We start from the raw sequence: 27,496 nt of genomic DNA, 5'->3' as shown, positions 1-27,496 counted from the left end.
TTCCTTGTTGGAGTATTTCTTTACATGGTGTCCAAGCTAGGCACACTCTGAGGATATCTAAGCCTTAGTCTAAAAGTTTGACATTCAAGAGAAGTAAGAATGCAAAAGGGAAGATGTCATCATTCAATTCAACACCAAAGCAATCTCCATCACAACCCCTGACAAGGGCTGAACATGAGTGGTATTATGAATTGTCTCCTACAAAGCCCATGTTAGAAGGAGATATGAAAAATTAGTATCCTCAATCCAAAATGTATGGGATCACTTGTAATGAATGCAAGATGATTCTGATGCATAGGATTAGGTAAACATCGGAGAAAACTTGGACGCTCCTAATCTGCCTCACACAACATTGTAAGCATACAAACCCATAGACCAAGCCTACAAACCAAAGGATCTTGCAAGAATAATGGAGCCTAATATTGGTGCATTTCCCCAACAGGAGGGCATATCACGCACTAGATATGTGCCATCCCTCAATCCAACACATCTCAACTGGTGAACGTTAAACAAGTTTGTATTATTTGATCCTTCTATTGTTCCTTCTGTAACGTAGGAGGTGTAAGCTATCATGAGGATCCTTACTAGTATGCAAGCACCAAAAGAGATGATCATAAGAAAAAGTCAAGTATAACTTCTTTGTCCCATGCTTTTCCCAATCAATTTGCCTTCGTGTTTCATAATTCATTATCACAATCACAAAATTTAACATCACAATTTCAATTTCCAAAAATTCCACCTAATTTATAAAATTTTTCCATTGCATACTCATCACTTCCATCCACAAGTCACACTCAAATCCCATCCATCCCACCCTTTCCTTCAATACACCCTTACCACCACACACCACACCAAGGGGACCACCATCTTTAGACACTTCTTACTTAGGCCCGCTCTTGATGATGGGGGTTTATCCCCCAAACCAAGCACCTTTGGGGATCTAATCACAAGAATTATCTACCCTGGCACACCAACCCTCTAGTGTTGCCCAAGTGGCACACAATTTGTGCACGTCCTTAGCTAGTGGACAATCTACTTTATTTCCTAGTACCTCAGCCTACCCTTGGGCAAGGGCCACAAGTTCCAATGCCTCCTCCTTTAGCACTACATGGTATACCATGTTCTATTCCTACCTACCTACAATATCAATCTTATGTGACACCTTAAAGTTCACACTCCACTATCAATCTCTACCAAGAATGCATTAACTAATAAGACTCATTTTAACATGTCTAACTACACCACTCGATCTAACATTATGAGCTATGTATAGAACAAGACCAAATACCAAAATCTAGAAGACAAGTCTAGTGAAATCATAAGGGAACACCTAGTCGCAATTAAAACCAGGATGATAGAATGTACCCAAGAAAGGTCATTTTTGCCAACACTATCAAAAAACTGACCATTTTGATGACAAATGTGCAAAGAAAAATATATACAACCTAAAAAAAAAACCCACTCAAACTCCCTCCCCATAGTCCCACACTATATTCCCCCCCCCCCCTGTTGAGAAACCCTTCACCCACAATTTGCGTTTTTGCGTTTCTGTGTTTTGGGTTTAGGGTTTGTAGGCCCAAAAAGGGGTGCCACCCTAGACTGACTGTGCCTATTTATAGGCTACTCTCTCATTCATTCCTCACGGCTAATTCATTCAATCCGTCACCTCTTCTCTCCAGCCTCTCCACTACCCTCACACCCCTTCAAGAGGACATTGCGGTTCGTGGTTCGTGGCTGTCTTCATCATCTTCCTTGTGCTATGGCACCCTTGTTCCCTTGTATCACATTCACTCCATGATTCAGAACTTCATCATTCCATTCATCAAAGTTTCTTCTCTCTTCTCTTCTCTTCTCCATGTTTGCCAAGTTCACTCCGTGTTCCTCCCCGCAAACCCTACTATCTCACTAGTACGTCATCTTTTGACATGGTATCAGAGCTGGATCTGCTCAAACAGCAGATCCTCCACTCTAGTGACAGCAAAGACCGGTGGTGGGTTCAGCGTCCACTTCTCTTCTTCTTCCGCTGCATCAATATCTCGTTTTTGCAGGTTTCAAGTGTTTTCAGCTTACTGCCCAACCCCTTTTGCGGAGGACATTGCAGTCTCAGCTGTCCCTTGCTATCATATACAGTCTGGCGCATGTTTCCAACCTTCCACCCGCAGTTTGCAGCTATTTACAGCAGAGCAACTGTTGCTGATCACTCCCCATTCAGAAAACAATCTCGTTTTTGCAAATTTCAGGTATTTCAGCTTGCTGCCCACACCCCGGACGTGGAGGGCATCGCAGTCCAAGCTGGCCATTGCTGTCTACAACAGTCTGGCGCCTATTTCCAGCCTATCATACACTGTTTGAAGCTGAATTTAGCATGCTGACTGCTATTGCTGGTTTTTCCTGCGTTTTTAATCTTTCTCTCTCTTGTAGCATGCGTTTTTAGTCTTTACTCTCCCCTACAGCCTGCATTTTTAGTCTTTACTCTCCCCTAACCTGTGTTTTTCTACTAGTTGCAACCTCTTACTGCTGGTAGCATCCTCCTCCCACTGGCAGCTCACTTCCAACCCTTCCACAGCCCTCCCAGTCCTTGAGGCAGACATTGCAATCCACGGTTTGTGGTTGACCTCTTCCTTTTTCAGCAAGGCACACTGGTACCCATGGCTTCTTTACCAACAGATGACCAGACTATTGGGTGCTCCTACTGTGGTATCATCAAACACACCACCGATGCTTGCCGACTTCAACCTTTCCTCCCCACCCCCCCAAAGTATATGCGTCTCCCACCTGGCACTACCTTTGCCACCTCTCCTTTTTGGGCCACAAAGCTCATTCTGCATCGGCTTTCAGAGTACTATGCTCAAGGCAATAAGACGCATCCAATGCGCACTAAGTCCTTTCGAGCACATGGAGGATCAATTGGCGCTACGAACTCCTTGAGATCGTCGCAATGCCAGCGGTAGTCTTCTCCCACCTATTTTCAGGTACAATGGCTACCACGGCCCGCGGTTCTGTGGTCCGCTCCATCGAGAGACAATGATATTTGATACCGTCTCCTCGTCAGTTCGCTCCTTCGAGAGACAGTGACTGCTCGACTCTTTCCTCTTCTTCGACTTCCCGGTCTACTCCATTGAGAAGAAGCAACGGTTGCCCACTCATTGCTCAGTCTAAGCCCCACCCTTTACCCTCACCTACTCAAGTTCGAGAGGCCACCTCTAGGCGTTCTTCACCACCCCAGATACCTTCTTCGGCACAACTAGCGGCACTTCCTTCATCCTCAGACATTTCGGAGTCTGTGATCCATGAGTTTTTGGATTCCCTATCTACTCAAAGGGGGATGATCTTTCTTTGCCCTCCAAGGGGGCATCTACATCTATTGCGACTTCAGAGGGAGCTCCTATTCCTCCAGTTTCAAAGGGGGTCCCCACCCACTGCTCCATCCTTCGCACACTTTGGCAGAGGCCTTTTATCTTCTTCTTCTACCCTTGGATGGGGTGGCTTCCTTCCAGCGGCCATCTCACCTATTGATACCCAGGATCTCGAGGATCTACCCAGATCGGGGCCTTGGAGGTTCAACCACGACTTGGTGACGAGGCCTTTGTATTCCTTCTTGCATGGATGCACGGAGCTAGTGGCTTCTCTCCCGAGGTTGAGTTTTGGGTTCTCCAGTTCACTCTGTCTACTGTTCTTTCTTACAGGTTACCTTTCAAGTGGAAATCTTGGATCTTAGGGATTCTCTACATCTTCTTCCTCCTCTTCTTCTTGCCTTGGTCACTTGGTCAACATGGAGCCAACTCCCGAGATCAAGTACGGGCATATCCTATTGAGCTAAAATATGCATTACTTGTTGATTAGCCTCTTAAATAGCCCCAAAATACATTAAAAATGCTCTTTTAGAGTAAAACCCTAAAGGGAGCGGTTCGAGAGAGTTCAGTGGAAACCCTAAAACGGGGAGCGGTTCGAGAAAGTTTAGTGGAAACCCTAATTTTTGGGGCGCCCTTCCACATCTATAAATAGACAGGCTGCCCCCATTCAACAATTATCCTTGTTTTACAAGTTACACCAGCCCACACATCCTCTGCTGCTGTTGGCGCCCAGTTTCCAGCCTGCAGCCCGCCTCCATCTGCTGTCCAGCCATCATCGACTGCAGCCACATTATCTTCAGCCTGTCCATTGCTGTAGGCGACAACTCTCATCTGCTGGCAACTGCTCCAGACTGTCCCAGACTGCTATTTAGCCTGCTGTCCATCATCTCCAGGGTCAGCCAGCCTGCGTTTTCAGCATTGCAGGCCCTAACACTCTCAGACACTGTTTCAGCTTGCTGTTTACAGCAGACTGTGCACAGTTTCCAGCCTCCAATCGGTGGTACACTACTGCGTTTACCAGTTTCCAGCCTCCAAACTGCTGTGTTTTGGTGACCAGCCTGCTGCCATTCACTGTTTAGCACTCCTACACTCCGACTGGTGGTCACAGACTTGGGATCCATCTTCGGTGGATGTCACACTCCGACATTGCTCTGCCCTTGAGCACACTGTATACTCTTACATTCATTTACAGCATTCATTCACTTCAGAGTTGTGTTCTCTCTCTCCCTTCTTCTGTTTGTGTTGGAGTTTTTGTGTTTGAGTTTTGAGTTTTGCGTTTAGGGTTTGAGTTTTGAGTTTTGCATTTAGGGTTTGAGTTTTGCCCTCTATGTTTGTGTCTGTGTCTTTGTGTTTCTCTTGTGGTCATACACTCTGTGTGTCCTCAGTGCAAACCCTAGCACTTTTCTTAACAATCCTTATGGTTCTCGGCACCACACAAAGTCCGACATTCCTCCTATGCATTGCATGTTTTCACCATCTTTGTACTAGGGCGCTTGGGCAAGTGAACAATTTTCCCACGAGGGACACTGTCCAAGTGGCACCTGCTACATGAGCATTCTTCAACATGTAGCATTCCCTCTCCACCTCACTCCTCTCTTCTTCCCCTTTTTGGGCTTGAGAGGGAGTGTTGAGAAACCCTTCACCCGCAATTTGAATTTTTGCATTTAGGGTATTCAATCCGTCACCTCTTCTCTCCAACCAGCCCACTATCCTCACACCCCTTCAGGAGGACATTGCGGTTCATGGTTCGTGGTTCTCTTCATCATCTTCCTTGTGCTACAGTACCCTTGTTCCCTTGTATCACATTCACTCCATGATTCAGAACTTCATCATTCCATTCATCAAAGTATCTTCTCTCTTCTCTTCTCTTCTCCATGTTTGCCGAGTTCACTCCGTGTTCCTCCCCGCAGACCCTATTGTCTCGCCGGTACATCATCTTTTGACACCCCCCAATGGAGGTAAAATAGTGCCAACCAAAACAATCAAGGGCAATGGAGACCTTACAATTACACTGCTACCGGTCAACCATCAAAGTTAGCGCCTTTTAAAGTTAACATACTGAAAACCATCCGGATCTTGCACACCAAAAGAAAAAACAAAAGAGGGTTTTGGCTCTTACAACTCCAAAGGGTTATACGAACCTAACACAAGGCCTAGCTGTGATAAAGAAGATGGATTGCTAAAGGCACCAAATGTTGTGGTCCCTCCAAGATCAAAGAGATAGCCAATCTCACCAATTGGTCCAAACGAAGTAGTAGCACTCATTAGAGGAGTGTAAACCGAACTAAACGTGATACGCAAATACTACTCAAACTCTTTATCTGTAAGATGACCAAAACTAAAAGAAGAATATGGTAAACGTGAAGGTGTATCTACCTCCTCCTCAAGACCATAATGCCTTCTCAGAGCCTCCAATGATAGAGAAGCCTAACAAGGCGTCATAGGATCCCTAGAAGAAGATGCCTCAAAGATTATGAGTCAGAATCAAGTCACGTGTGAGTCTCGCACAAAGACTAGCCTCCACAATTACCGCAAGATACTCTTTAGAAGAGCACCGACTCTGATACCATATTAAGATATGCTAGGGTTTGCACTGAGGAAACATAGCATGTATGACCAAGACTAAAACACAAAGACTCAAACAAAGACAAGCAAAACTCAAACCCTAAATGCAAAAACTCAAAACTCAAATATAGAGACAAATACAGAGAGAAGAAACTCTAAAATGCATGAATGCTATAAATGAACATAAGAGTGTACAAAATGCCCAAGGGCAGAGCAATGCAATGTCGGAGAGTAACGTCCACCAAAGATAGATCCTAAGTGCTGCAACCACCAATCGGAGATGAGAGAGTGCTGAATAATGAAGGGCAGCAGGCTGCTTACCAAAACACAGCAGTTGGAGGCTAAAATCTAGTAAGCACAGCAGTGTACCACTAGAGAAGGTTGAAAACTCATCATCAAAGGCAGAGAACTGTTAGGCGACAACAAGAGAGGTGTGTGCTGATGTAGACGGCCTGCTGGACAGCAAAAACGCAGGTACTACAACAATCATCTAGTGGGATAGATGGCAATAACCTATCACCTGGCACCTAATGCTAAAAATGTAGGCTTATCAGGTGCTATGATAACGTAGTAGATGGAGACCTCCAAATAGCAGGGCGATGGCCGAAAACAAGCCGGACAGTAATGGGCTGCACTTGGTGATGGTGGCTGGACAGCAAATGGTAGGTGATTGATGGCCAAAATCTACATAGTAGAGTGAGAAACCTACACAAAAGGATAAGGTTGAATGGTGGGCATCCCATTTATTTATAGATATTGAAGGGCGCCCCAAGAATTAGGGTTTGGGAAACCACTGAAACTCTCTCGAACCGTGCAACAAATTTGTGTTTTTCATTAATTAAGCGTGTTTTGGGGTTGTTTAAAAATGCTAGTCAGTGGTAAATCTTTTTATACATTACTTTAAAATATTCAAACCTCGCAAGATTAAATGCAACATAATCGTGGAAAATGAACCGCACATGGCAGCATCAACTTCCTTTTTTTTATGTGGAACCCAAACAACCTCAAGAGTGTGTTGAGGATCAATAAATGCTTGCCTAAGCAGATATTCCTATTCCAAATGCATCTAGCATAAATGATGTGTGACTAACATCAGCACTAAATGGTGCAAGAGATACCTAAGAAATTGATACCGTCACAAATACAACAAGGTAAATGACTAGTAGATGTGGTACTGTCCTATGTGAAGATGAGGCTCATAGCCCTACACCCTTCTCTGTAAGCCCTCTTCTCTTCTTCGGAGTCATGTTGGGATAATATCTCATATCCTTCAATGTGCAAAAAGTAAGCTCGGACTTTGCTTATCCTACTTGCGTGACGATATGGGCACAACTCACATCCATGCACAAGATCCTCTCCCACTTCTGAGGGGCTTAGCATGCACCTCATCCCACCAAGACCATGTGTCAGAGTCCTACTTCTTCCGCCATGATGATAGCCTCAACAAGAGTGGTTACCCCATGCTTGGAATGTTGATGCCATGAGATGTCGAGAAAACTTGAAACTTGAGAGAGAGAGAGAGAGAGAGAGAGAAAGAGAGAGAGAGGTAGGTTTTGGCTAGGGACAGATGAAGCTTGGAGCCGGTTGGTTCAATGGCACGTGATAGGAATGGCCAGGCTACATCTTTCTATTCAATGCAAAGTTCAAATAGAGGAGTTGGAGAAAAGCTTGGAGCCGGTTGGTTCAATGGCACGTGATAGGAATGGCCAGGCTACATCTTTCTATTCAATGCAAAGTTCAAATAGAGGAGTTGGAGAAAAGCAAACGCCGAAGGCTAGGGTTTTTTTCAATTTGACAATGTTCATCACCCTTGTGAAAGTCGAACCTCACATCACCTTTAATTAATATAATAAGCATCGCATATTATATGGTTCAAAATCGACCTCACGCTCAATAAGTCGGTCATGCTCATTCCCCATCCGTCACTTCCGATGTCACAAACAATTAGTGAATTCACCTACAAATGTGACACGTCTCGTCACATGTCGATCTCAAGGACAGCATCCCAAAGTCCCACAGGTCCATCCTGCCCATTCCCTTTGACTATGTGCAATTGCCTTACATTTTCATCAGCCAGCACATCGCCCTACTGCCTCCTATACCGATCAGCCTGGACTGGACAGATTCTACACTTTGATCTACGTTTATTAGTGTTGATCACTTTTAGATATTGCTTGCTATGTTTCAAGATCTATTCGAGGTACCAACACACACTTGGAGCTATCAGAGAGTCCTCTTTCAACACAACTCTTCCCTAGTCCACCCAAGACAGAGGTTTGAGGTTCATTGTAATCATTTCAGCATAGATTGTTTATTCATTCATTATCATTCCTCTAACTTCTCTTCACCTTTGAGTTCTACTATGTTCATTGTGTTTCTGTAGTACACTTTGAGTTCATCTTCTTTGTTCAAGTATTTATTTACTAAAGAGTGTCAAGAAATGATAGGGTTTGCAGGGAGGAACATAGTGTGTGTATGGCAAACATAGAGACAATAAACAAAAGTATAGTACAAGGCCTAAATGAACAACCAATCAAGAGGTCTATAGTGCTAGACTATATTGGGTTGACAACAAAAGAAAGTGCTACAATACCAAGTCCTAAGAAAAGTGGAAAAGCATCTCTCCTCCTCATGGTCTTTAAACTACCCTATACCCTCTCCCATTTGCCATGTTGACTGTGGCAATTTCTGTCCAAATCCTGGGAAAAGTCTCTCCGGTGGATATGTCCAATAAATCTATGTATTGAGGCAATAAATAATGCTAGCTATGAGCTTCCATCTGTGATAATGCCTTGGGTCCACACTATCTATGAGAAATCCGGCATGGTGATCCTACTCACAAGCTGTCCAGAGACAACTATCCAAAGACAAAGTAACATGACACCCCTATACATCCTCATATCTGTAAGCTAGGCTTCTATCCATAACCAACACAACCATCTCCCATGCAATAATCATAGTTTGTGTTAAGCTGAAAAAAGTTGTATGGCACATTAAAACCTTCATTAGCTCATTAAACAGCCCCAAAACTCAAATGCATTGAGAATTGCCACCTTTATCATCTCATGGTTGTCATCAACAACATTTGGTTCTAGCTTGCCAAATTTGGTTCTAGCTTGCCAAAGTCATCTTCTGGAACTGCCATAGTCATCTTGCTGCTATTGCCATCCACTCTAGGTGCTACCACAGCTGCATTTTTCCCCAGCTGCCAGTCATCATCATTCCCAATGTCATCACAACCAAAGAGTAGGTGTCAAGGATAACCTTCACCCTCAACTTCCAAAGGGAATAGTTAGAATTTAGCACCATCCAACTTTGTGGCTTCAAGAGGTTGGGTAGAACAAGAACTAGCACAATCAGCGCCTAAAAGAAGAAGACAAGACAAGCTTTCCATATCTACAAAAAGTTAGAAGTTCTTCATATACCACTACCATAACTAGGCAAAAACGTGGTGTCTTCAAAGATGGTTGCAAATGGGTTAACCATCTCTCCGCACCCGCCCCCCCCCCCCCCCCCCCCGGTTCCCTTGGGACTAAACTAAACTTTTAATTCACCCCATGTGCATGCACATGCACACTTGCACACACAAACACATTTTTTGTTATGAAAACGATGTTCTAACTTAGTTTATTTATGAGGGGGGATGCTACCAAGGACACCATCACATGCAAGTGCATATGCACATGCCAACATTTCATGAACATCAAAGATTATGTTTGTATGTCATCCCACCTTGAAATAACTTAGGTTGTCAAGGCAAGAAGCCATTATCACAATGCAAGATTGTAGTGGTTTTACTATTTGCAACAAAAAGCAAACGAGTAAATACATGACTTCATCAGAGACTCTTGTATCTAGAAAGAACTATAATATTAGAGCTATTGGAAATAATGCTCTTTTGTTTATACACGATAGACCAAAAAACAAAAGAGATGTCTAGTGTTATCATGAGTTGAGTTTAAAAATCCTTACTAGCATGAGAAGGCCTGTACTAGAACGATATTGGGTCACAGAGGCTGTGCACCGATGGAAAAGCTTGCTGATAGGAGTGTTCACTGTCCCAACCATGTCAATTTGACCCTCGCAAATGTCATGAAGCCGATTGATCTGGGTTCAACAAGCACATTGACACAGCAAAAGGAAGACAATGAATGCAAAGATGGCCTAAAAATGAAACCAAAGGAGAGCGTAATATTTTCATCGAGAGCAATCCAAATCAATAAAAGGAAGACAACAAATGCAAATATGGCCTAAGAACTTCAACCAAGGGGTAATCTTTTCATATAGATTTCTCCAAATCCACTAACAAGATATACATCTAGCATGAGCTTGATCTGTTGAGGATCGTGAGGGTTTCAAGGTCATTCACAGGTTAAGCGGAAGGCAAATGCCCGAAGGTAAAGTTTCCTCCGCAATGTAATTTTTCTAACACTAGCTTCTCTTGATCAGAGAACGTGTTGTAGTAAGGTCATTGCATCACTGTTATTGAGTCAAAAACACCACCTCTGAGCCCTGGACATAAGAATATCACCACACGAACGACCTCATTTCAGGCAGAAACCGTTCTTACGGCTTCTATCACGGCAGTGTCTTGAGCTTCGTCAGAAATGGAAGACGTGTCCCGGGCGCTCTGAGACAAAAGCCTAAGGAAGAACGTGACATCGCGGTTATCCACTTTCCTTGCAGCCATCTCTTATCGACTCTTGCTCAGAGGGGGGAGAGAGATCTGACTTGTCACTCGTTTCTTCGCGTTCAATCGAAGGCGTTACGAAAAGGAAATTCTAGCTGGAGAATATGTATTTATTTATTTATATTGCAAAATGCTCAATTGCACGGTAGGCTGGTACCCAAGCCCGGACCGCCAATTGGGCATGCAAAAGGCAGGGGCGTTTGGTTGATGTGTTCGGTCAATTTGGCATGCAAAAGGAAGGGGCGTTTGGCTGACGTGTTGACAAGGGTTTAGACCTGCAATTTTCGCACAACGGATGGTTTTGGATGGGGGATATACCTCGCCCACAGCAAAAGTGCGCACCCAATCCACTAGAAGACAACCACCTTTATTTGAAAAGGTGCACACCCAACCACTAGGCAGTTGTCCCGCCAAAGTGCGCACCCAATTCACTAGGAGACAACCACCTTGATTTAAAAAAATACACAAGAGACAACCACCTTTGCTCAAAAAGCTCCACAACGACTAACAAGAATTAAACCTTTGACCAATCACATGAAAGTTTGGGGCCCTAACTCCTAGTGGACTGTAGAGGCGAGCTCAAGCTCATCCGCCAAGACTTACGGACCACTTATTGTTCAAGCATTTCAAGCGAGCACTAATGGCTACCTCTCACATAGTTGACACGTTATCCCTCTACAAGTGTAATGAGCTTACCTTGATGCCCAAAAATGAGTTGTCTCCTCCCTCAAGCACATCGATAGCTCCATGATTCTTGATGCAAGCTCAAGCATTCTCAAGCCTCCACCTCCATGCTCCATTCTCTATAGTTGCGCGCGAGACAAGAGAAGAGGAAGAGAGAAAATAGTAGAGAACTTCACCTCCTTGATCCCTCACCCTCACACTCTCACACTCCCTCTCTCAAACACACACTCAAGCAAGCAAGGAAGACAAGATAATAGAATAGAATAAGAAGAGTCCACTTCGCCACACACCAAAGAATGAGCTCTTATTCACTTTTTGAACTTTATATACATGCCCTAATATTCTATGGACATCCATCCCCTTTTTACATGGCCGATCATGGCCTAGCCCTTTTTTTCCATTGTCCTTCTATCTTCCTAGCTTCCTTCCTACCGCCTATCTACCTTTACAATTTACATGGGTATGAGCCCAGTGCTCTTAAAATAAATCATGATGCGCCTTGCACTCTTTTACAAAAGTATTAACTTGCACTTTTTCTTATGTGCCTTTTTCGTTGATTTAAGACTTTTCTGTGTATTCTGGCATTTCAAGACCATAACAAAAAATACATGAAACATCAAACTGCTTGAAACAACTGTGTTACTGTAGAAAACTCCCTAACACGATTTACAGTCATTTTATACATTTATTCTTTAGGAACACTATGCAAACACGAACTACATATTACATTCATCAACGCAAAACTAGTGTCCTGAAAACTATCACACAGTTCTCTATCATCATGACCGCTCCTGATAGGATAACTTGAAATAGACATCATAAATATTCAGGACACAAATACATAGTAATAGAACCAGATATGAGCGACCAAAATTTGGCGCTATCCTGAAGAATATAACATTACTCATCACGCAAGATTTCAAAAAATACAATCTCCTAAACGTCAGGAAGGTGCTTGAATGTCAAGTAAAAACTCTATATGACATTTTAAGTCACTTTACATATGCTGGTTGTACATGTATACTAGTACTAAGGTATAACAGTACCCACAAGCATGTAGCTATCTAACTAAAACCATAGAAACTAAGTATGATAATGAGTAACTCAAAGAACACAATTATCCCTTGCCAGAGGCCTTTGTACCCCTTGACAAGCCACACTGAGCAGCAATGAATAGAGTCCCTCTAGAATACTCAAAGCCCTCTAATGCGAGAATCAAAGCAAGCATTTATCAATCTAGAAATACATTACTTACAATAGAGTTCCTCTAGAATACTCAAAGTCCTCTAATGCGAGAATCAAAGCAAGCATTTATCAATCTAGAAATACATTACTTACAATAGAGTCCCTCTAGAATACTCAAAGCCCTCTAATGCGAGAATCAAAACAAGCCACACTGAGCAGCAATGAATAGAGTCCCTCTAGAATACTCAAAGCCCTCTAATGCGGGAATCAAAGCAAGCATTTATCAATCTAGAAATACATTACTTACAACCGAAACCACAATTGGATTGACAATGATGCATTCACCCGAAGATTCGTTGCTAGGATTGCCATTCGCACGTGACATTCTTCGCTTGGAGGCCATCGTCTGCAAGTAAACTCAAGAGATTAAGAAGGCAGAATAGATTCGAGATGTGAGAGCGTAAGAGAAGATGGCTAAGTTGACGATCGAGATAGAGGGAATTTGGCTAACTCTCTCCCTTGTAGCCTCTCGAGGTAACTCTTCTCTCTCTCTCTCTCTCTCTCTCTCTCTCTCTCTCTCTCTCTCTCTCTCTCTCTCTCTCTCAAGCTCTCTCTCACAATCTCTTGGAGAGGTATCCTTCTCTCTACCTCTCTCTCGTAGCCTTCTTGTGCCTCCCCATACCTCATATTTATAATGAATTAGAGAAGAGGGGATGCGGTTGAGAACAAGAGTTCTTGGTGGAGGGACTCTTAGAAAACTTAGTGATCCAATGCTTAACTCATAAATTTGATGGTTCCATTGGCTCCAAAAATGATTAGAAAACTTTCCAATCACTCATTCTTTCTCTCCATGTTCGAAGTGTTGTCAACTACTTGTAGACTGTGATCGCGATGCGCACGATTTTGCAAATCTCTCTCTTTTTTTTTTTCTTTTTATAAAATCTCCAAAACTAACTAAAACATCACATGTTTTCTTTTAAACGATATCCAGTTCTAGAAATCTCCATATCTTTTTAGGATAATATCTAAAATATCTAAATTATGCTAATTTAGCTCAAAAATCTAATATTTTTGGACCATCCAAACTATACACATTAATACTAGTGATTAATATGGCTCACAAGTCTCATTCATATTGTAACTTTCGTGAAGGGTGGCTATGGTCCTTGTTAATCCGAGAAAAATATCACATTTACGACTCTAGATTTTTAAAAAAATATTTTTAATTAAATAAAAATTATTAATTATTAATGTTAGCTAGTTTTTTACCTTAGTTAGTATTTAGTTAGTAACCTTACTAACTTATTAATTGACTAACTAACTTTCGAACTAACCAACTAACTTTTAATTATGTGAAAATATTATATCCTCCTCCCCTTAGAGAAATCGAGATGTCCTCATCTCGAGAGAAACCGAGGGTATCATTTTGGAACCTATGGGTTACGGGCCCACCACATTTTCGTTGCGATACTCTGATCACTCATAGGCATGCGGTCTTTTGAAACAACAACCTATTGTATTTGATATATCGGAGTCTTGATTACAAGAGAAATTTATTGTAGATACATGTCATGAATATCTTCTAGGTTTTTCCTAAGTATCGGATAATTTCATGGTAGGTTCTAGATCATTTGAGCTTGTATAACTTTATTTTTTGTAAGCTCAAGTTCTCTTCTAATTCTATCGGGACAATTGACGTAGTTATGTCCAATGTTGTGGCACTCAAAGCATTAGTGTTTAGGGTGCTTTGGACATTCCCTTTTGGAATGACCTAACTCCTTGTAATAGAAAAAGCACGGAGCTTTATCACTTGCGGTCACAAGGTTCTTGGTTGTCCTTGGCAGGAGTTTCTTCTTTAGACCAAATTGTCCTAGGATCCTTTTAGCAGATCGAAGTGATTCTTTATCTCAGAAACTATGTTTCCAGATTTTCCTCTTCTTAGTACAGTACTGAGCTCCATGGACAATCGGCTTTGCTTGTAATACTAAAGAATACTTCCAAGCTTTGACATTTTGGTGAGACCCAACCTATATTAGTTGAGAAAGAACAACTTAAGAAAAATTCATTGCAAGTTATAACTGTCATTCATTGCCAGAGTATCTCTAATCATTTGCAAGTTCTAGGCTCAAAATAGATGCAACTCATATTACTCGGTTAACTGTAGTTACAAGAGTAAAGTTTATTCCAATACAAGTTGTATTTCATGTTGACAAAATTCCTAGGATTTCTAATCATCTTGAAGAGGTGTTATAGGTTCTAGGTCTTCGTCTTCATCTGATTCCTCTATATATCCATAGACATTTAGATCATGGCAGTTTGCTTGGATCTGTCCTAGCTCATTACAATGGAAGCATTGACGGTAGGGACATCTCCTACGGATGTGCACTATCTCTCCACATGTATGGCATCTCTTACCCTGATCTCGAGAGTCATCTTTGCTACAATTCCCCGATTTAAGTTCTTAGACGATTGGATTCACTCAGAATAATGCATCTTGCAAGTCCATTGGGCGCATTGCTTCAAGACAGTGGTTCAGAGGAGTGTTCAAGTCATGGCAAAACTTGGATACTTACTGTGCAATATCCATAGGTGATGCATATTTTAGTATGGTTACAAACTTTGAGTAGTAAGCTTCTAGGGTTAATTCCAGTTGCTTGAGCTTGAAGAATTCATTCATCTTCAAAGTCTGGTAGGTCGGCAGAAGATATAGATTTTCTTAATGCATCTAAAGAGGTTTGTGAAGATAATGTTTTACTTGATGCAGGGACTCAAACAAAGATTGGTGACTTGTTGGATGCACATGATTTGCAAGATGATACAGTTATTGTTTCTGAAACAGTTCATGAACTCAAGGATAGGCCTTTATAAGATGTTAGATGAATGCTTTACAATTGGAAAATGTTTCGGATGCTTTGTCAGAGGCCTTGATAGGCAATTCTAAGACGTTTCAAGATATGGATTGCTTCACTATTTTTGGTGATGGTAAGAATGTGTTGGATGCAAGTGAAACTCAATTTATGTTTGATGTGGTATACAATTGTCTGTATAAGCAGATTAAAAGGGAAGTGGAACCCAGGAGGAAGAAGCTTGGCGGTGAGAGCTATGGCGGATGGAAAGCATGAGCCGAGAGAGAGAGAGAGAGAGACTCAAAAGTGGAAACTCCAACAACCACAATGTGTGGCCAGTCCTTTCTTTATTCAAACTGTCACTAAAAGAATAAAGAATACGTGACTGTGACCGGCGCCCGCCACCTGCAGTGTGCAGTGGCAGGTACTGTGAGTGTAGTAATACACAGGCGGCTAGGTGAAGGTGACTTTACCCCCAACAACCTCCCACTTAAAGGCGAATCTACTCCAGTGAGAGAGAAAAAAAGAAAGGGCAGTACAACATGTACACATGTACAACAGGATGAGAAAAAAGACGTCATCTCATCCAATGCCCATCAATCTTTCGAGGAAGGCAAAGCACTCAGTAGTGAGGCTTTTCGTGAGCAAGTCTGCAGGATTTTGCTTAGTCGGAATCTTGACAAGGTCAACAGACCTGTCCTCAATGGCCCCGCGAATGAAGTGATACCTCACCTCAATATGTTTCGTCTTCGCATGGAAGATCGGATTCTTGGCCAATTGAATGGCACTCATAGAATCCGAATGCAATGTAGGCATAGCATTTGTCATACCAAGGTCAGCAATTAAATGGCCTAACCAGATAGCCTCCTTGCAACCCTTTGTGGCTGCAATATATTCGGCGTTTGTAGTAGAAAGGGCCATACACTTCTACGCCATGGACATCCAAGAGATAGCCCCTCTAGTATAAGTGAACACATAGCCAGAAGTGGACTTCCTACTATCTGCATGTCCTACATAATCAGAGTTAGTGTACCCCACAATTCCTATATCTTGGCTGCCATAACAAAGACACATATATGCTGTGCCCTTCAGGTACCTCATGATACCCTTCACAGTATCCCAATGTTTTTTTCCAAGTGTAGCCATATAACATGCCACAACCCCAACTGCAAAAGCAATATCTGGACGAGTGGCTATCGTGGCATACATAAGAATGCCCACGGCTAATACAGAAGCGCTCAAGGACTTTATGAATGTACTCCCTCTGTGACAGATAGAGTAGTCCCTGAGATCTATCGTGCGTAATGCGCATACCAAGTATATGAGATGCATGTCCCAGATCTTTCATCTCAAAGCTCTTCTTGAGCTGAGCCTTAAGAGTATCTAGCTCCTCATGAGCTGTCCCTGCTAAAATCATGTCATCTCCTTAGAGTATCAAAATCAGTAAAAAACTGTCACAAACTTTCTTCTATACAAGCACGGATCCATAGCACTGCGACTGTAGCCCTGTGACTACATGAATGTATCAAACTTATGGTACCATTCCCTAGGTGCCTACTTCAAGATATATAGACTCTTCTTTAGCTTGCACACTAAGTGTTCTGTGCCAAGGTCTGCAAAGCCCTTAGGCTACTCCATGTAAATCTCATCATGCAAGTTCCCATGTAAAAAAGCCATCTTGACATCCATCTGGTACAAGTCCAGGTCAAGCTGTGTAACCAAGGCCAAGACTAGGCGTAGGGTGGTCATCTTGACCACAGAAGAAAAGACTTCATAAAATTCAACACCATGCTCCTGCTTAAAACCCTTAGCAACCAATCAAGCCTTGTATGCCAGCTTGGGGTATCCAGGGGTACTTTTCAGCTTACACCCACTTGCATGGCAAAGCCTTTTTACCCTAAGGCAAGGAAACCAAATCCCAAGTTTGATTCTTATGCAATGACTCAAGCTCAAATTGCATAGCCCTCTCCCAAGAGTGACAATCACCCCTGTGCAGGCTCTACTATGCTTGACTGACATCTTTTCTAACATCAACATGTCTAGCATCTGGGCCATGGGCATCAGGTGATGTTGCACGCTGTCTAGCTAGCCGTGGAGCAGGCTGAACGGGAGCAAGTGGCTCCTCCTGAAAGATAACTCTGCGTACTTCAACCACTTTCTTAGGCTGCATATGCATTTTGTCCTCATGAAAGATGACATCATGGCTGCGGATCACTTTCTGTGCCTGCGGATCCCAGAGACGGTAACCTATCTCTCTTGCATCTCCATACCCAATGAAAATGCATTTGACACTTTTAGGATCCAGCTTATTGCGTTTGTCCATGGGCACATGGGAGAATGCCTCACATCCAAAGATACACAAATAATCATAAGAGGGGGGCTTGCCTGCCCATACCTCCTCTATAACCTAAACGTCAATGCCATTGCTAGGCGACCTGTTAATGAGATGCACTGTAGTAGTAACTGCCTTAGTCCAAAAGTGTTGCGGTAAGCCAGCTTGGCTAAGCATGCTACGCGGAGGGGTGTAAGGGGTGGACAACTGATGCTTAATACCCCGCTCATCACAAAACTACTCAAAAGCACGTGATACATACTCACCCCCATTATCTGACCTTAGGCATTTTAGCATTTTCTCATATTGGTTCTCTGCCAATGCAAGCCACTGCTGAAATGTGTCCAAGACATTGGATTTTCTCTTGATGGAATAAGCCCAAACCTTACGTGAGTAATCATCTATGAAAGTAACAAAGTACTTTGCCCCACCAAGTGGCTGACAGGGCATGGGCCCACATACATCTGAGTGCACAAGACCCAAGGGCTCACCCATGAGTTTCTTATCAGACTTTTTATGTGTATTTCTAGTCTGCCTGCTATACAAACAATGATCACAAGAATCAAAATGTGAAGAGTCAAAAGGCGGAAGATATTGCAAAGCATGGAGCATTTTCATTCCTTTAAGAGACATATGTCCCAAACGAGCATGCCAAAGGGATATATGGGGAATAGAACCCACATACAAAACATAATCTAATGTAGCTCCAGATATAAGTAAGGGATAAAGACTGCCAGACTTGGCACCTCTTGCAAACACAAGCCTGCCACGAGTAATCTTCCATGCAGAATCTCCAAAAGGCACAAAATACCTTGCATCATCAAGTTGTCTAGCTGACATAAGCTTGCGAGTCAATGCAGGTACATGGCGTACATCATGCAAGACAAAAGAACTATCAGAAGGAAACTACAGTCGAACATCTCCAATGCCCACAATGTCAAGAGACCTGTCATCACCAAGGCACACAGAACCAGACATAGTGCGATAGGTACGAAACCAATCTCTACAGGGTGTCACATGAAAGGACGCACCCGAATCCAAGATCCAGCACTGCGCATACATAGAATGTATCTCAGAAGTTTATAAGGCATCGCATGAAGAAGCTGCAAGTATGTAATCATCATCTAAATTAATCACCTGCATGACATTAACCTCTTCTATCTTCACACTGGACTTTGCAGGTACAATACTGCGCTCAGAAGACTTTTCATGTACTTTTTCTTTTCCCTTTTCCTTGCACTTATCATTGCACATTTTATGGCATTGCAGCCTAATATGTCCTACTTTCCCACAAAAATGATAGGTAAGATCAGACTTCCGTCCATGGGATTTACTGCAACCACGTAACTTGGATCTAGACTTTTGAGAGTCTCTGCCCTTATGATCATTATCATGCCTGCCATGTCTGCCACCGCTAACGGTCAATGCATGTGAAGAGCGGGAAGCATCATTGTTTCTCCTATTGGTTTCCTCAGTCAATAAAGCACTCTCAACATCTTTGATTTTTAGCCCATCAAGCTTGGTCGTGCATATGGCAATACGAAAAATATCCCATGATTCAGGTAAGGTGCCAAGCAGAAACAGTGGGTGCAAGTTGTCTTTGAACTCAATACCCTGTGACAACAGACTCTTTATGATAGCATGAAACTGGCTAAAATGAGATGAAAGGGAGGTACCCTCCTTCGTGCGAAGGTCCATTAACTACTTCAGCCAATACATTTGTGACGCAGGACTCTGCTGCGCATAGAGCTTCTAAATCTTCTCCTATAAATCCCATGCACTCTAATTCTCATCTTCAACAACATTATGATGGACCTCTTCTGAGAGTGACAAAATAATGGTAGACTTGCATAGCTCATCAATTTCCATACAAACATTATCATCCATATCTTCAGGTTTAGCACTCTTGAAAAATAAGGGTTTAATCTGCAACTTCTGCACCAAAACTTGCCATATTTGGGACTTCCAATACCCATAGTTGGTACCATCCAACTTGGCAATGTTAAAGAGAGCTGTATCTTTCAGATGACCAGTCATACTGTCCCAAATCAAAGCAAAAATGCAGGTTGCTGTAATTAGCAAAAAATGCACTAAAACCACTACTAAAACTAGTTGAAAGGGTGGATTTCACCAAGAAAAGCACTTGTCCACCAAATATGACCAAGATAACATCAAATAGTAAGCATTACCCTCATAGAAGTGCTCAAAATCTGCAGATTTCAGCTTGCTATAATAAATGACAGTAGTATGTAAAATTGTCCCAAAATGAAGCAATCACTTATACATATGTCACTGCAACTGCCAGGTAGCAAGATACATCCAATAGTGAGTGTCTAGGGGCAAGAAGGTACCAAGAATTGTCAAACCAATCACCTGTCAGGCAAGAGACATCTCATAGGTCTAGAAGTCATGCATGTAATGGGTCTCGGGGTAAGAGAAGAGACCAAGCACAAGCACAACTGAGATAGCAAGAAGCTCAATACATAACCATCCAAGATGCATACAAGACTGGCAAACCTGTGACAGAGATAAGTGCCTGCCCCAATAGGCATATCAAATCAGCCCACTACAGAGACTAACAGCAGACATAAAGCTCTCAAGAGAGCAAATGCATGTAACTGACCCACAAGCTCAAGCTCAAGTGTAAATAAGACTATGTGTACATCCAAATATACCAAGAGGCTCCACTGGAAGTGAAGTCAGAAGCAAAGAGAGCGAGCGACGCTCTAATACATCGAATACGTAGCATCAGACATGCCCAATCCCAGTAGGATACATCCGGAGCATAAATCCCAAGCTATCTTACACCCGTAAAGCATAAGCCTGAAAGCATTCAAAGAGCATATAACTAACAACCAAATGTAATGCCTAGTAGATCCAAAATGCTCAAATACATCTGAAGACGAAGCTCCAAGTAATTGTCAAGTATGGGCAAACCAAGTGACATCCATATCTGACCAAAGTATAAATGCAAGAAGCCTAAATGTTAAGTAGTGACAATAGGCATAAAACTGGTCCAAAGTATGCCAACTGAAGCCAAATGCCAGTGATGACGACCAAGGCGGAGCCTATTCCAAGCTCAAAAGCATTCCGGAACAAAAAATAAGCATTTGACAACCTCCAAATACATCGGTATGATAATTCAAACCTCCAATAAGCACCCTGTATCCATTAACCAATGCATACACCAAGTAAATTATCTTCATCCCACTGTATTACAACAAGCAATTTACTATTAAATGAAGCTCAAATGGTGCTCAAATATGCTCCAAATCAGTCCCAAAGCATAGGCATAGCATCTCATAACATCCGGGCATCACCGGGCATCAATAGGCATCAAATGGGCAATGCCAAGAAACATCAAACAGTAAATGTCAAGTGCTACCCTATTTTAACAGTCCTGTGACTATATATATAGCAAGGGCTGAAGGAGGAAGCACTCGAATCGATCATTGGGAGCCAAGCACTAATGTCGGGGAGTCCAACAATGATCGGGAAGGTTGCCAAGAGTGGCGAGAAGCCGAGGAAGAGTAGGGAAATGCCAGGAGCAGGTCAGCCCAGCTCCTTAAAAATACCCCAAAATTTGCAATGGCTATTCTTGGGGCCTGGGGGGTCTTCAACAATCATCAGGGGCACTTGGCAATGTCGAGAGGGCTCAAATGCAGCTTGGGAAGAAGCCAATGAAGGTCTGAAAGCTTGGGGAGGAGGCAGGAGATCAAAACATCCTGCAAATGAAGGTGCCATGGCTGCCATTGAAGCTCGGGTTGAAGCTCTTCAAATCCAGGCTGAAGATAATACCAGGCAAGCTCCAATGCCTTTGCTCTAATACTAGTTGAAAGGGAAGTGGAACCCAGGAGGACGAAGCTTGGCGATGAGAGCTATGGCGGATGGAGAGCAAGAGCCAAGAGAGAGAGAGACTCAAAAGTGGGAACTCCAACAACCACAATGTGTGGCCGGGCCTTTCTTTATTCAAACTGTCACTAAAAGAATAAAGAATAAGTTACTGTGACGGGTGCTCGCCACTTGGAGTGTGCAATGGCAGGTACTGTCAGTGTAGTAATACACGAGCGGCTAGGCGAAGGCACCTTTACTCCCAACATAGATTTCTATGCATTGGACTTTGAAAGAGCTGGTAGGTCGCTATGTATTTGTTGATGGGTGCATTGATAGCATGTATATGGAGATTCAACATCCTCAAGTATATGATGCGCACCCAAGGTCTTATGGCCCTAGGGGTTACTAGGTATGGCTCAAGAGTTATGCAAATGCTGAGTACTTTGATCTATGATCCAGGGGGATGACTTCTTACATGCATGTGTAGAGACGATCAACTACCGAGACCCATAGATCGCTTATTGTTTCAAGCATTTCAAGCTAAGCAATAATGGCCACCTCTCACATAGCCGATGTGCTATCCATCTCTACGAGTGTAGTGAGCTTACCTCCATGCTTGATTGAGTTGCCTCCTCTCTCGAGCACTCTGGTAGCTCCGCGATCCAAGTGCAAGCTTCAAGCAAGCTCCATCTTCAAGCTCCACGCTTCAAGCTCCATTGTCGCGAGCAAGAGAAGAAGAGAGGAGAAGATGGAGAGCTTCTCCACCATACTCACTCCCTCGCACTCTCGCACTCCCTCTCTCAAGTACAAGCTCAAGCAAGCAAGAAGAAGAAGAAAAAGAAGAAGAAGAATAAGAGGAGACCTACTTTTGGCTATACACAAGAATGAGCTTCTCATTCACTTTTCAACTTTATATACAAAACCCTAAATCCCTTTTGGGCGGTCATCCCCTTATCCCCTTTTTTACATGGTCGACCGTAGCCTAGGCCCTTTTTCTCACTGTCCTCCTATCTTCATAGCTTCCTTTCTACTGCCCATTTACCTTTATAATTTGCACGGGTGAGAGCCTGACACTCTTAAAATAAATCATGGTGTGCCTTGTGCTTTTTTACAAAAGTATCAACTTGCGCTTTTCCTTGTGTGCCTTTCTCCTTGATTTAGGACTTTTCTGCACTTCTTATGTTTCCAGATTCTTCTTGGTGCACCTTTATCTTCTATTTCACTTTTGCCTTGGCCTTGTCTTCTACTTTAGTTTTTTTGGATTTTCCACCTTGTTCGTTTGAGGGTTAACTGCATGATAAGCAACAAGTTGACGCTATGGATATTTGACCCAGGTGGTACAACAGGTGGCACATATCGGAGGATGTGCAGGTCAGAGGAGGTGGATGTCATGCCACTACAAGGACACAGTGTGAAAAAATCTGGAGTGCATCATCATTTGACTTTCTTATTGATCTAAAGATTCAATGTCATCTGAGTCATTAGTGCTAGTGCCCTGGCATGAATAGTCCAAAAATACTATTTTTTGATAATTTTAGTATATTTTTGATATTATTTATTGTAAATATCCTAAAAAGCTAGAAAAAATACTAGAATAGGGTGGCACGCAAAAAGCAAGTTGCTTTTTCAGCCAATTTTGGATTTTTCATTAAAAAGAAAGATGGGCGAAATCGTGCGCATCGTGATCGCAGTTGACAGTCTGAAAACAACACTTTGAATTGAAAGAAGAAGGAGGAGGAGTGAATTCGGAGGTTCTGAAGCAGGTGTCCCAGGGTTTTAGCCCCCTTTTGGAGCCATTGGAGCCAATGGAGCCATCAAATTTGGATTCTGAGCAGTAGAGAGGAAGCTGTTGTTTGATGCACGTTTTTTGTCTATGAGGGAGCTCCAAGAGATCTAATGCTTGGAGATTGCTTCTGAGTAGTGCCAGACAAGGGATTTTAGCTTCTATCAATACATATTGATTCCACTCATTGTGCTTTGTCTTTGTTGTGTTTATCTCTTGTCTATTCTTTTTCTTCTCTTCCATCTCCTATCTCTATTTCCTTCTATCAATGATCCTTGATTGATATGACCTTTTGACAAAAGCCCCTCCAACATTGGTGAACTCGACGTGAAAGGTCATTAAAAGGAAATACAAGATGGGAGAACCTTCGAGCACAATTTTCAGTGATGTTTTGCCATAGTTGGTGTAGAATATGAATATGCTTATGTAGGTACAACAACAACAATAGGTGATGCATGCTTCTACTCAAACAAAAACTGTTTGATGAATGCTCTGCAAGCAGTTGAGCGTGAGATGAAGTAGTTCAATGGCAGGAATGTATCTGCATATGTACATACATATGCTCAAAAGATGGAATTCTTTGGAGTGGCTCAACTTGCATGGAGCCAGTATTTTGTTCGGATCATTGTGCATAAACTGAAAGCGCGAATTATTGAATTGTACATGCAGAATGATGACTAGGTAGCTTTCAAGAAGACACTCAGGAAATAATTTTACATTGAAAATACCACCCTGATTATGCACAATACTTTTCAGGAGTGGATTTTACAACCCAATAAAGGCCTTATGGCTACATAATTATTAAGAGAATTTGAAAGTTGATTTGAGCAGTTAGATCTTGCAGAACAACAAGCTCTTACAAGTCAAAAGATTGAATTGTTTCTACAAGCAGCAGATCCTGAGCTTTAAGAGAAGCTTGATGATTTGCTAGAGGATCAGATTACAGAGACTAGTCTTAAAACAGAGTGGAGACATGTCAAGGAAGCTGTTACTGCACTTGTGAAAAAGCATAGAAGAAGAGAAATATTGCATGTCTCTAGCTTGCCCACTGTTACGAGCAACACAGTTGATGTATCTAGTAAGCCACCCACTTCTGTGGCCAACCCTATGGTTGTACCTGCTATTGTTCCCACTATTAGGAAGTATGTATTAGATGAATTGGTTAAAGGCATGTGATATCTTTAGTTGAAGGTCACAAAATTGGATGAGAAAGAATAAGAGGAAAGGGGATAGGCAAGAGTCCCTAAACCAGGAAAAAGATGTATATGGTGTGATCGTTTGCAGTATGAAAGGAAGGATTGTGCTGCCTATCAGGAGGCTTTGGCATAACAACTCATCTTTTGGAAAGATGGCAAGATCCATGCACAAGAAACGGGATTTCCTCTTGCTTTGAATTTCGGAAAGGGAGGAATGTAAAAGTTGTTGGAAGACTTGGCTGTTCGAAATGCTTATGCTGTTGTACATGCTTTTACTTTTGGTCTACAGTTGCATAGAATGAATGGCCAAGTGATTGTTGGTCCAAAGGCTAAAATATGGACACATGCTTTGTATGCAACTTAAAAGAGAAAAGTTATTGATAGTGAAATATCTCATGCCGGGCAATAAGTTGGTGACATAACTGATTGGGAATCACTAGTAGATGCATATTCAATGGATGAATGTTTAGAAAAATGACAAAACACGGATGTACTTGTAGAAGAGAAAGAGAAGAGAGACGAAGATAATACATGGATATCTAAGGAAGTGACAATAAGAAGTGTGAACTTGTCTAAAGCTGCAAATCAACCATCTCCAGAGGATGAAAGAAGTTTTGCGGGAGCAGAAACAGGATAGCAAGTAGCTGGAATATAAGTTGTAGTTTGATATTGAGACAGCCATGGATGCCTTAGAAGATCCTATATTGGAAGATTCAACCACTTGCACCTATAGATTTTCTTAATGTATCTAAAAAGGTTTGTGAAGATAATGTTTTACTTGATGCAGGGACTAAATAGAGATTGGTGACTTGTTGGATGCACATGATTTGCAAGATGATACAGTTATTGTTTCTGAAATAGTCCATGAGCTCAAGGATATGCCTTTACAAGATGTTAGATGTAATGCTTTACAACTGAAAAATGTTTCGGATGCTTTATCAGAGGCCTTGATAGGCAATTCTAAGATGCTTCAAGATATGGATTACTTCACTATTTTTGGTGATGGGAAGAATGTGTTGGATGCAAGTGAGGCTCAGTTTATGTTTGATGTGGTATACAATTGTCTGTATAAGCAAATTTCTATGCACTGGACTTTGAAAGAGCATGCATGTTGCTATGAATTTGTTGATGGGTGCATTGATAGCATGTATATGGAGATTTAACAGCCTCTAGTATATGATGTGCACCCAAGGCCTTATGACCCTAGAGGGGGTACTAGGTATGGCTCAAGAGTTATCCAGATGTTGAGTATTTTGATCTATGATCCAGGGGGATGACTTCTTATATGCATGATAAGCGACTAGTTGACGCTATGGGTATTTGACCCGAGTGGTACATCAGGTGGCACATACTGGAGGCTGTGCAGGTTCAAAGAAGGTGGATGTCGTGCCACTACAAGGACACAGTGTGAAAAACTCTGGAGTGGATCATCAGTCGACTTTCTTATTGATCTGGAGAGTCAATATCGTCTAAGTCATTAGTGCTAGTGTCCGTGGCATGGATGGTCCAAAAATACTAGATTTTTGGATAATTTTAGCCTATTTTGGTTATTATTTATTGTAAATATCCTAAAAAGCTAGAAAAACTTCTAGAAAAGGGTGGCATGCAAAAAGCAAGTTGCTTTTTCAACCAGTTTAGATTTTTCATTAAAAAGAAAGATGGGCGAAATCACGCGCGTCACGATCGTAGTTAACAGTTTGAAAACAACACTTTGAACTGAAAGAAGAAGGAGGAGGAGTGAACTTGGAGGTTTTGAAGCAGGTGTCCTGTGGTCTTACCTCCCTTTCAAAGCCAACAAAGCCATCAAATTTAGATTCGGAGAAGTAGAGAGGAAGTTATTGTTTGATGGACGTTTTTGGTTTACGAGGGAGCTCCAAGAGATCTACCTAATTGATTCCTTCTCTGCTTGCCAAGGATACTATCCCACTCTCCTTATCGAGATCATATGTCCTCAGGAATTCCAAGTACTTAGTGTGGTTAGGTTCTTGTCCAAACTTTTCGATGTATGTGGCGAGGTTGCACAGGTCCACGATCCTCCTGACGGCCTCCTCACTGGTCACTACTTCTTTGATGTTGGTGATGCTCCTATATCTGAGCCGGCAGTTCTCAAGGGAGAGGCCGTACTTTGCTCTCTCCTCTTTTGTGAAGGGGAGGTGATGGGCTCGGTCTTGTTATGACATCTTCAGCTTCTGTTATAAACCATGGTTTGTCATTAGTGCTTTTCCAAACAATCACTTGCTGGAAGAAAAGACTTCATGCTTGGTAGATTAAATTGTTTTTAGTACAGAATTAGACTTTTTCCTCCAAGCAGTCTATTGATTTCAAATTTTATTGTCGATTCCTCAATCACAAGTTGCTTCATCCTACCCTTGAGGTCCCCCATGTGTGCTTTTCCTTTACTATTTTTCTTATGTGTTTGGTTTTTGGTTTGATTCACCTTACCTTCCCCCCCTTTGAATTGAGAAGAATCCTTCCTAGATTAAAGGTTTAAAGGATGAAGGGCTTGCAGTAGCACATAATCTTAGCGTTTTACTATCACATGAGCCATGCATAGAAATTGGGGTTATAGTCTAAAGTAGCATTGTTGTCCATGCCCAAAGGGCGTATGCCAACATGCGTAATGTAAGTGAGGACATCAAGTAAGAAGTCGTCGAAGTCCAGTCGGCTAGCGATATGCAGCTTTTCCTCCGTGAGGATGCGATCTAAATAAGGATGTCCCTTAATGTGCTCTTCCAAGGGTCTGTTGTGAATGGTAGTCAACACCCTATAGGATGTTGGAGCTACATATGTTGGGTCATATTCCAATGACTTGATTGCGTGTCGTTGCTCAGTGTTGGTCATGATTTGGCATCCTTCTAGTTCCCATTGCAATCAAAGCGTGTACCATTTTTGCAAGAAGGAGGATTTATTGTCGGAAATGTCAAGAATCGCGTGGTGGGGGGACTTGCTTGAGCTGTGGCGCCAAACACACACAGTATACACAAGAGGAAGCTCACTCAAGAATACAAGAAGAGAGATGGAGACCAAA

At 42.3% G+C, this 27,496-nt stretch overlaps 1 protein-coding gene across 1 annotated transcript in view; it reads right to left on the bottom strand.

The window, feature by feature from the left end:
• Window positions 1-10,695, bottom strand: part of LOC148015993 (AP-5 complex subunit zeta-1) — a 46,078-nt gene extending 35,383 nt beyond the window's left edge. Inside the window, exons 1-2 of the mRNA XM_087663977.1 lie at window positions 10,489-10,695; window positions 9,891-10,025 (exon numbers count right to left, since the gene is read on the bottom strand). Coding sequence (XP_087520103.1) covers window positions 9,891-10,025; window positions 10,489-10,608 — 255 coding nt within the window. The 5' untranslated portion in view covers window positions 10,609-10,695. The remainder of the gene's footprint in view (window positions 1-9,890; window positions 10,026-10,488) is intronic.
• Window positions 10,696-27,496: the final 16,801 nt, after the last annotated feature.

Source organism: Lygodium microphyllum, chromosome 23 (assembly GCF_053477565.2).
Source record: "Lygodium microphyllum isolate KBCC chromosome 23, Lygodium_microphyllum_v1.1.10, whole genome shotgun sequence".
Classification (NCBI taxonomy): Eukaryota; Viridiplantae; Streptophyta; class Polypodiopsida; order Schizaeales; family Lygodiaceae; genus Lygodium; species Lygodium microphyllum.
Note: the sequence above shows the minus strand (reverse complement) of the source record. Positions and strands in the feature narration are given on the sequence as shown.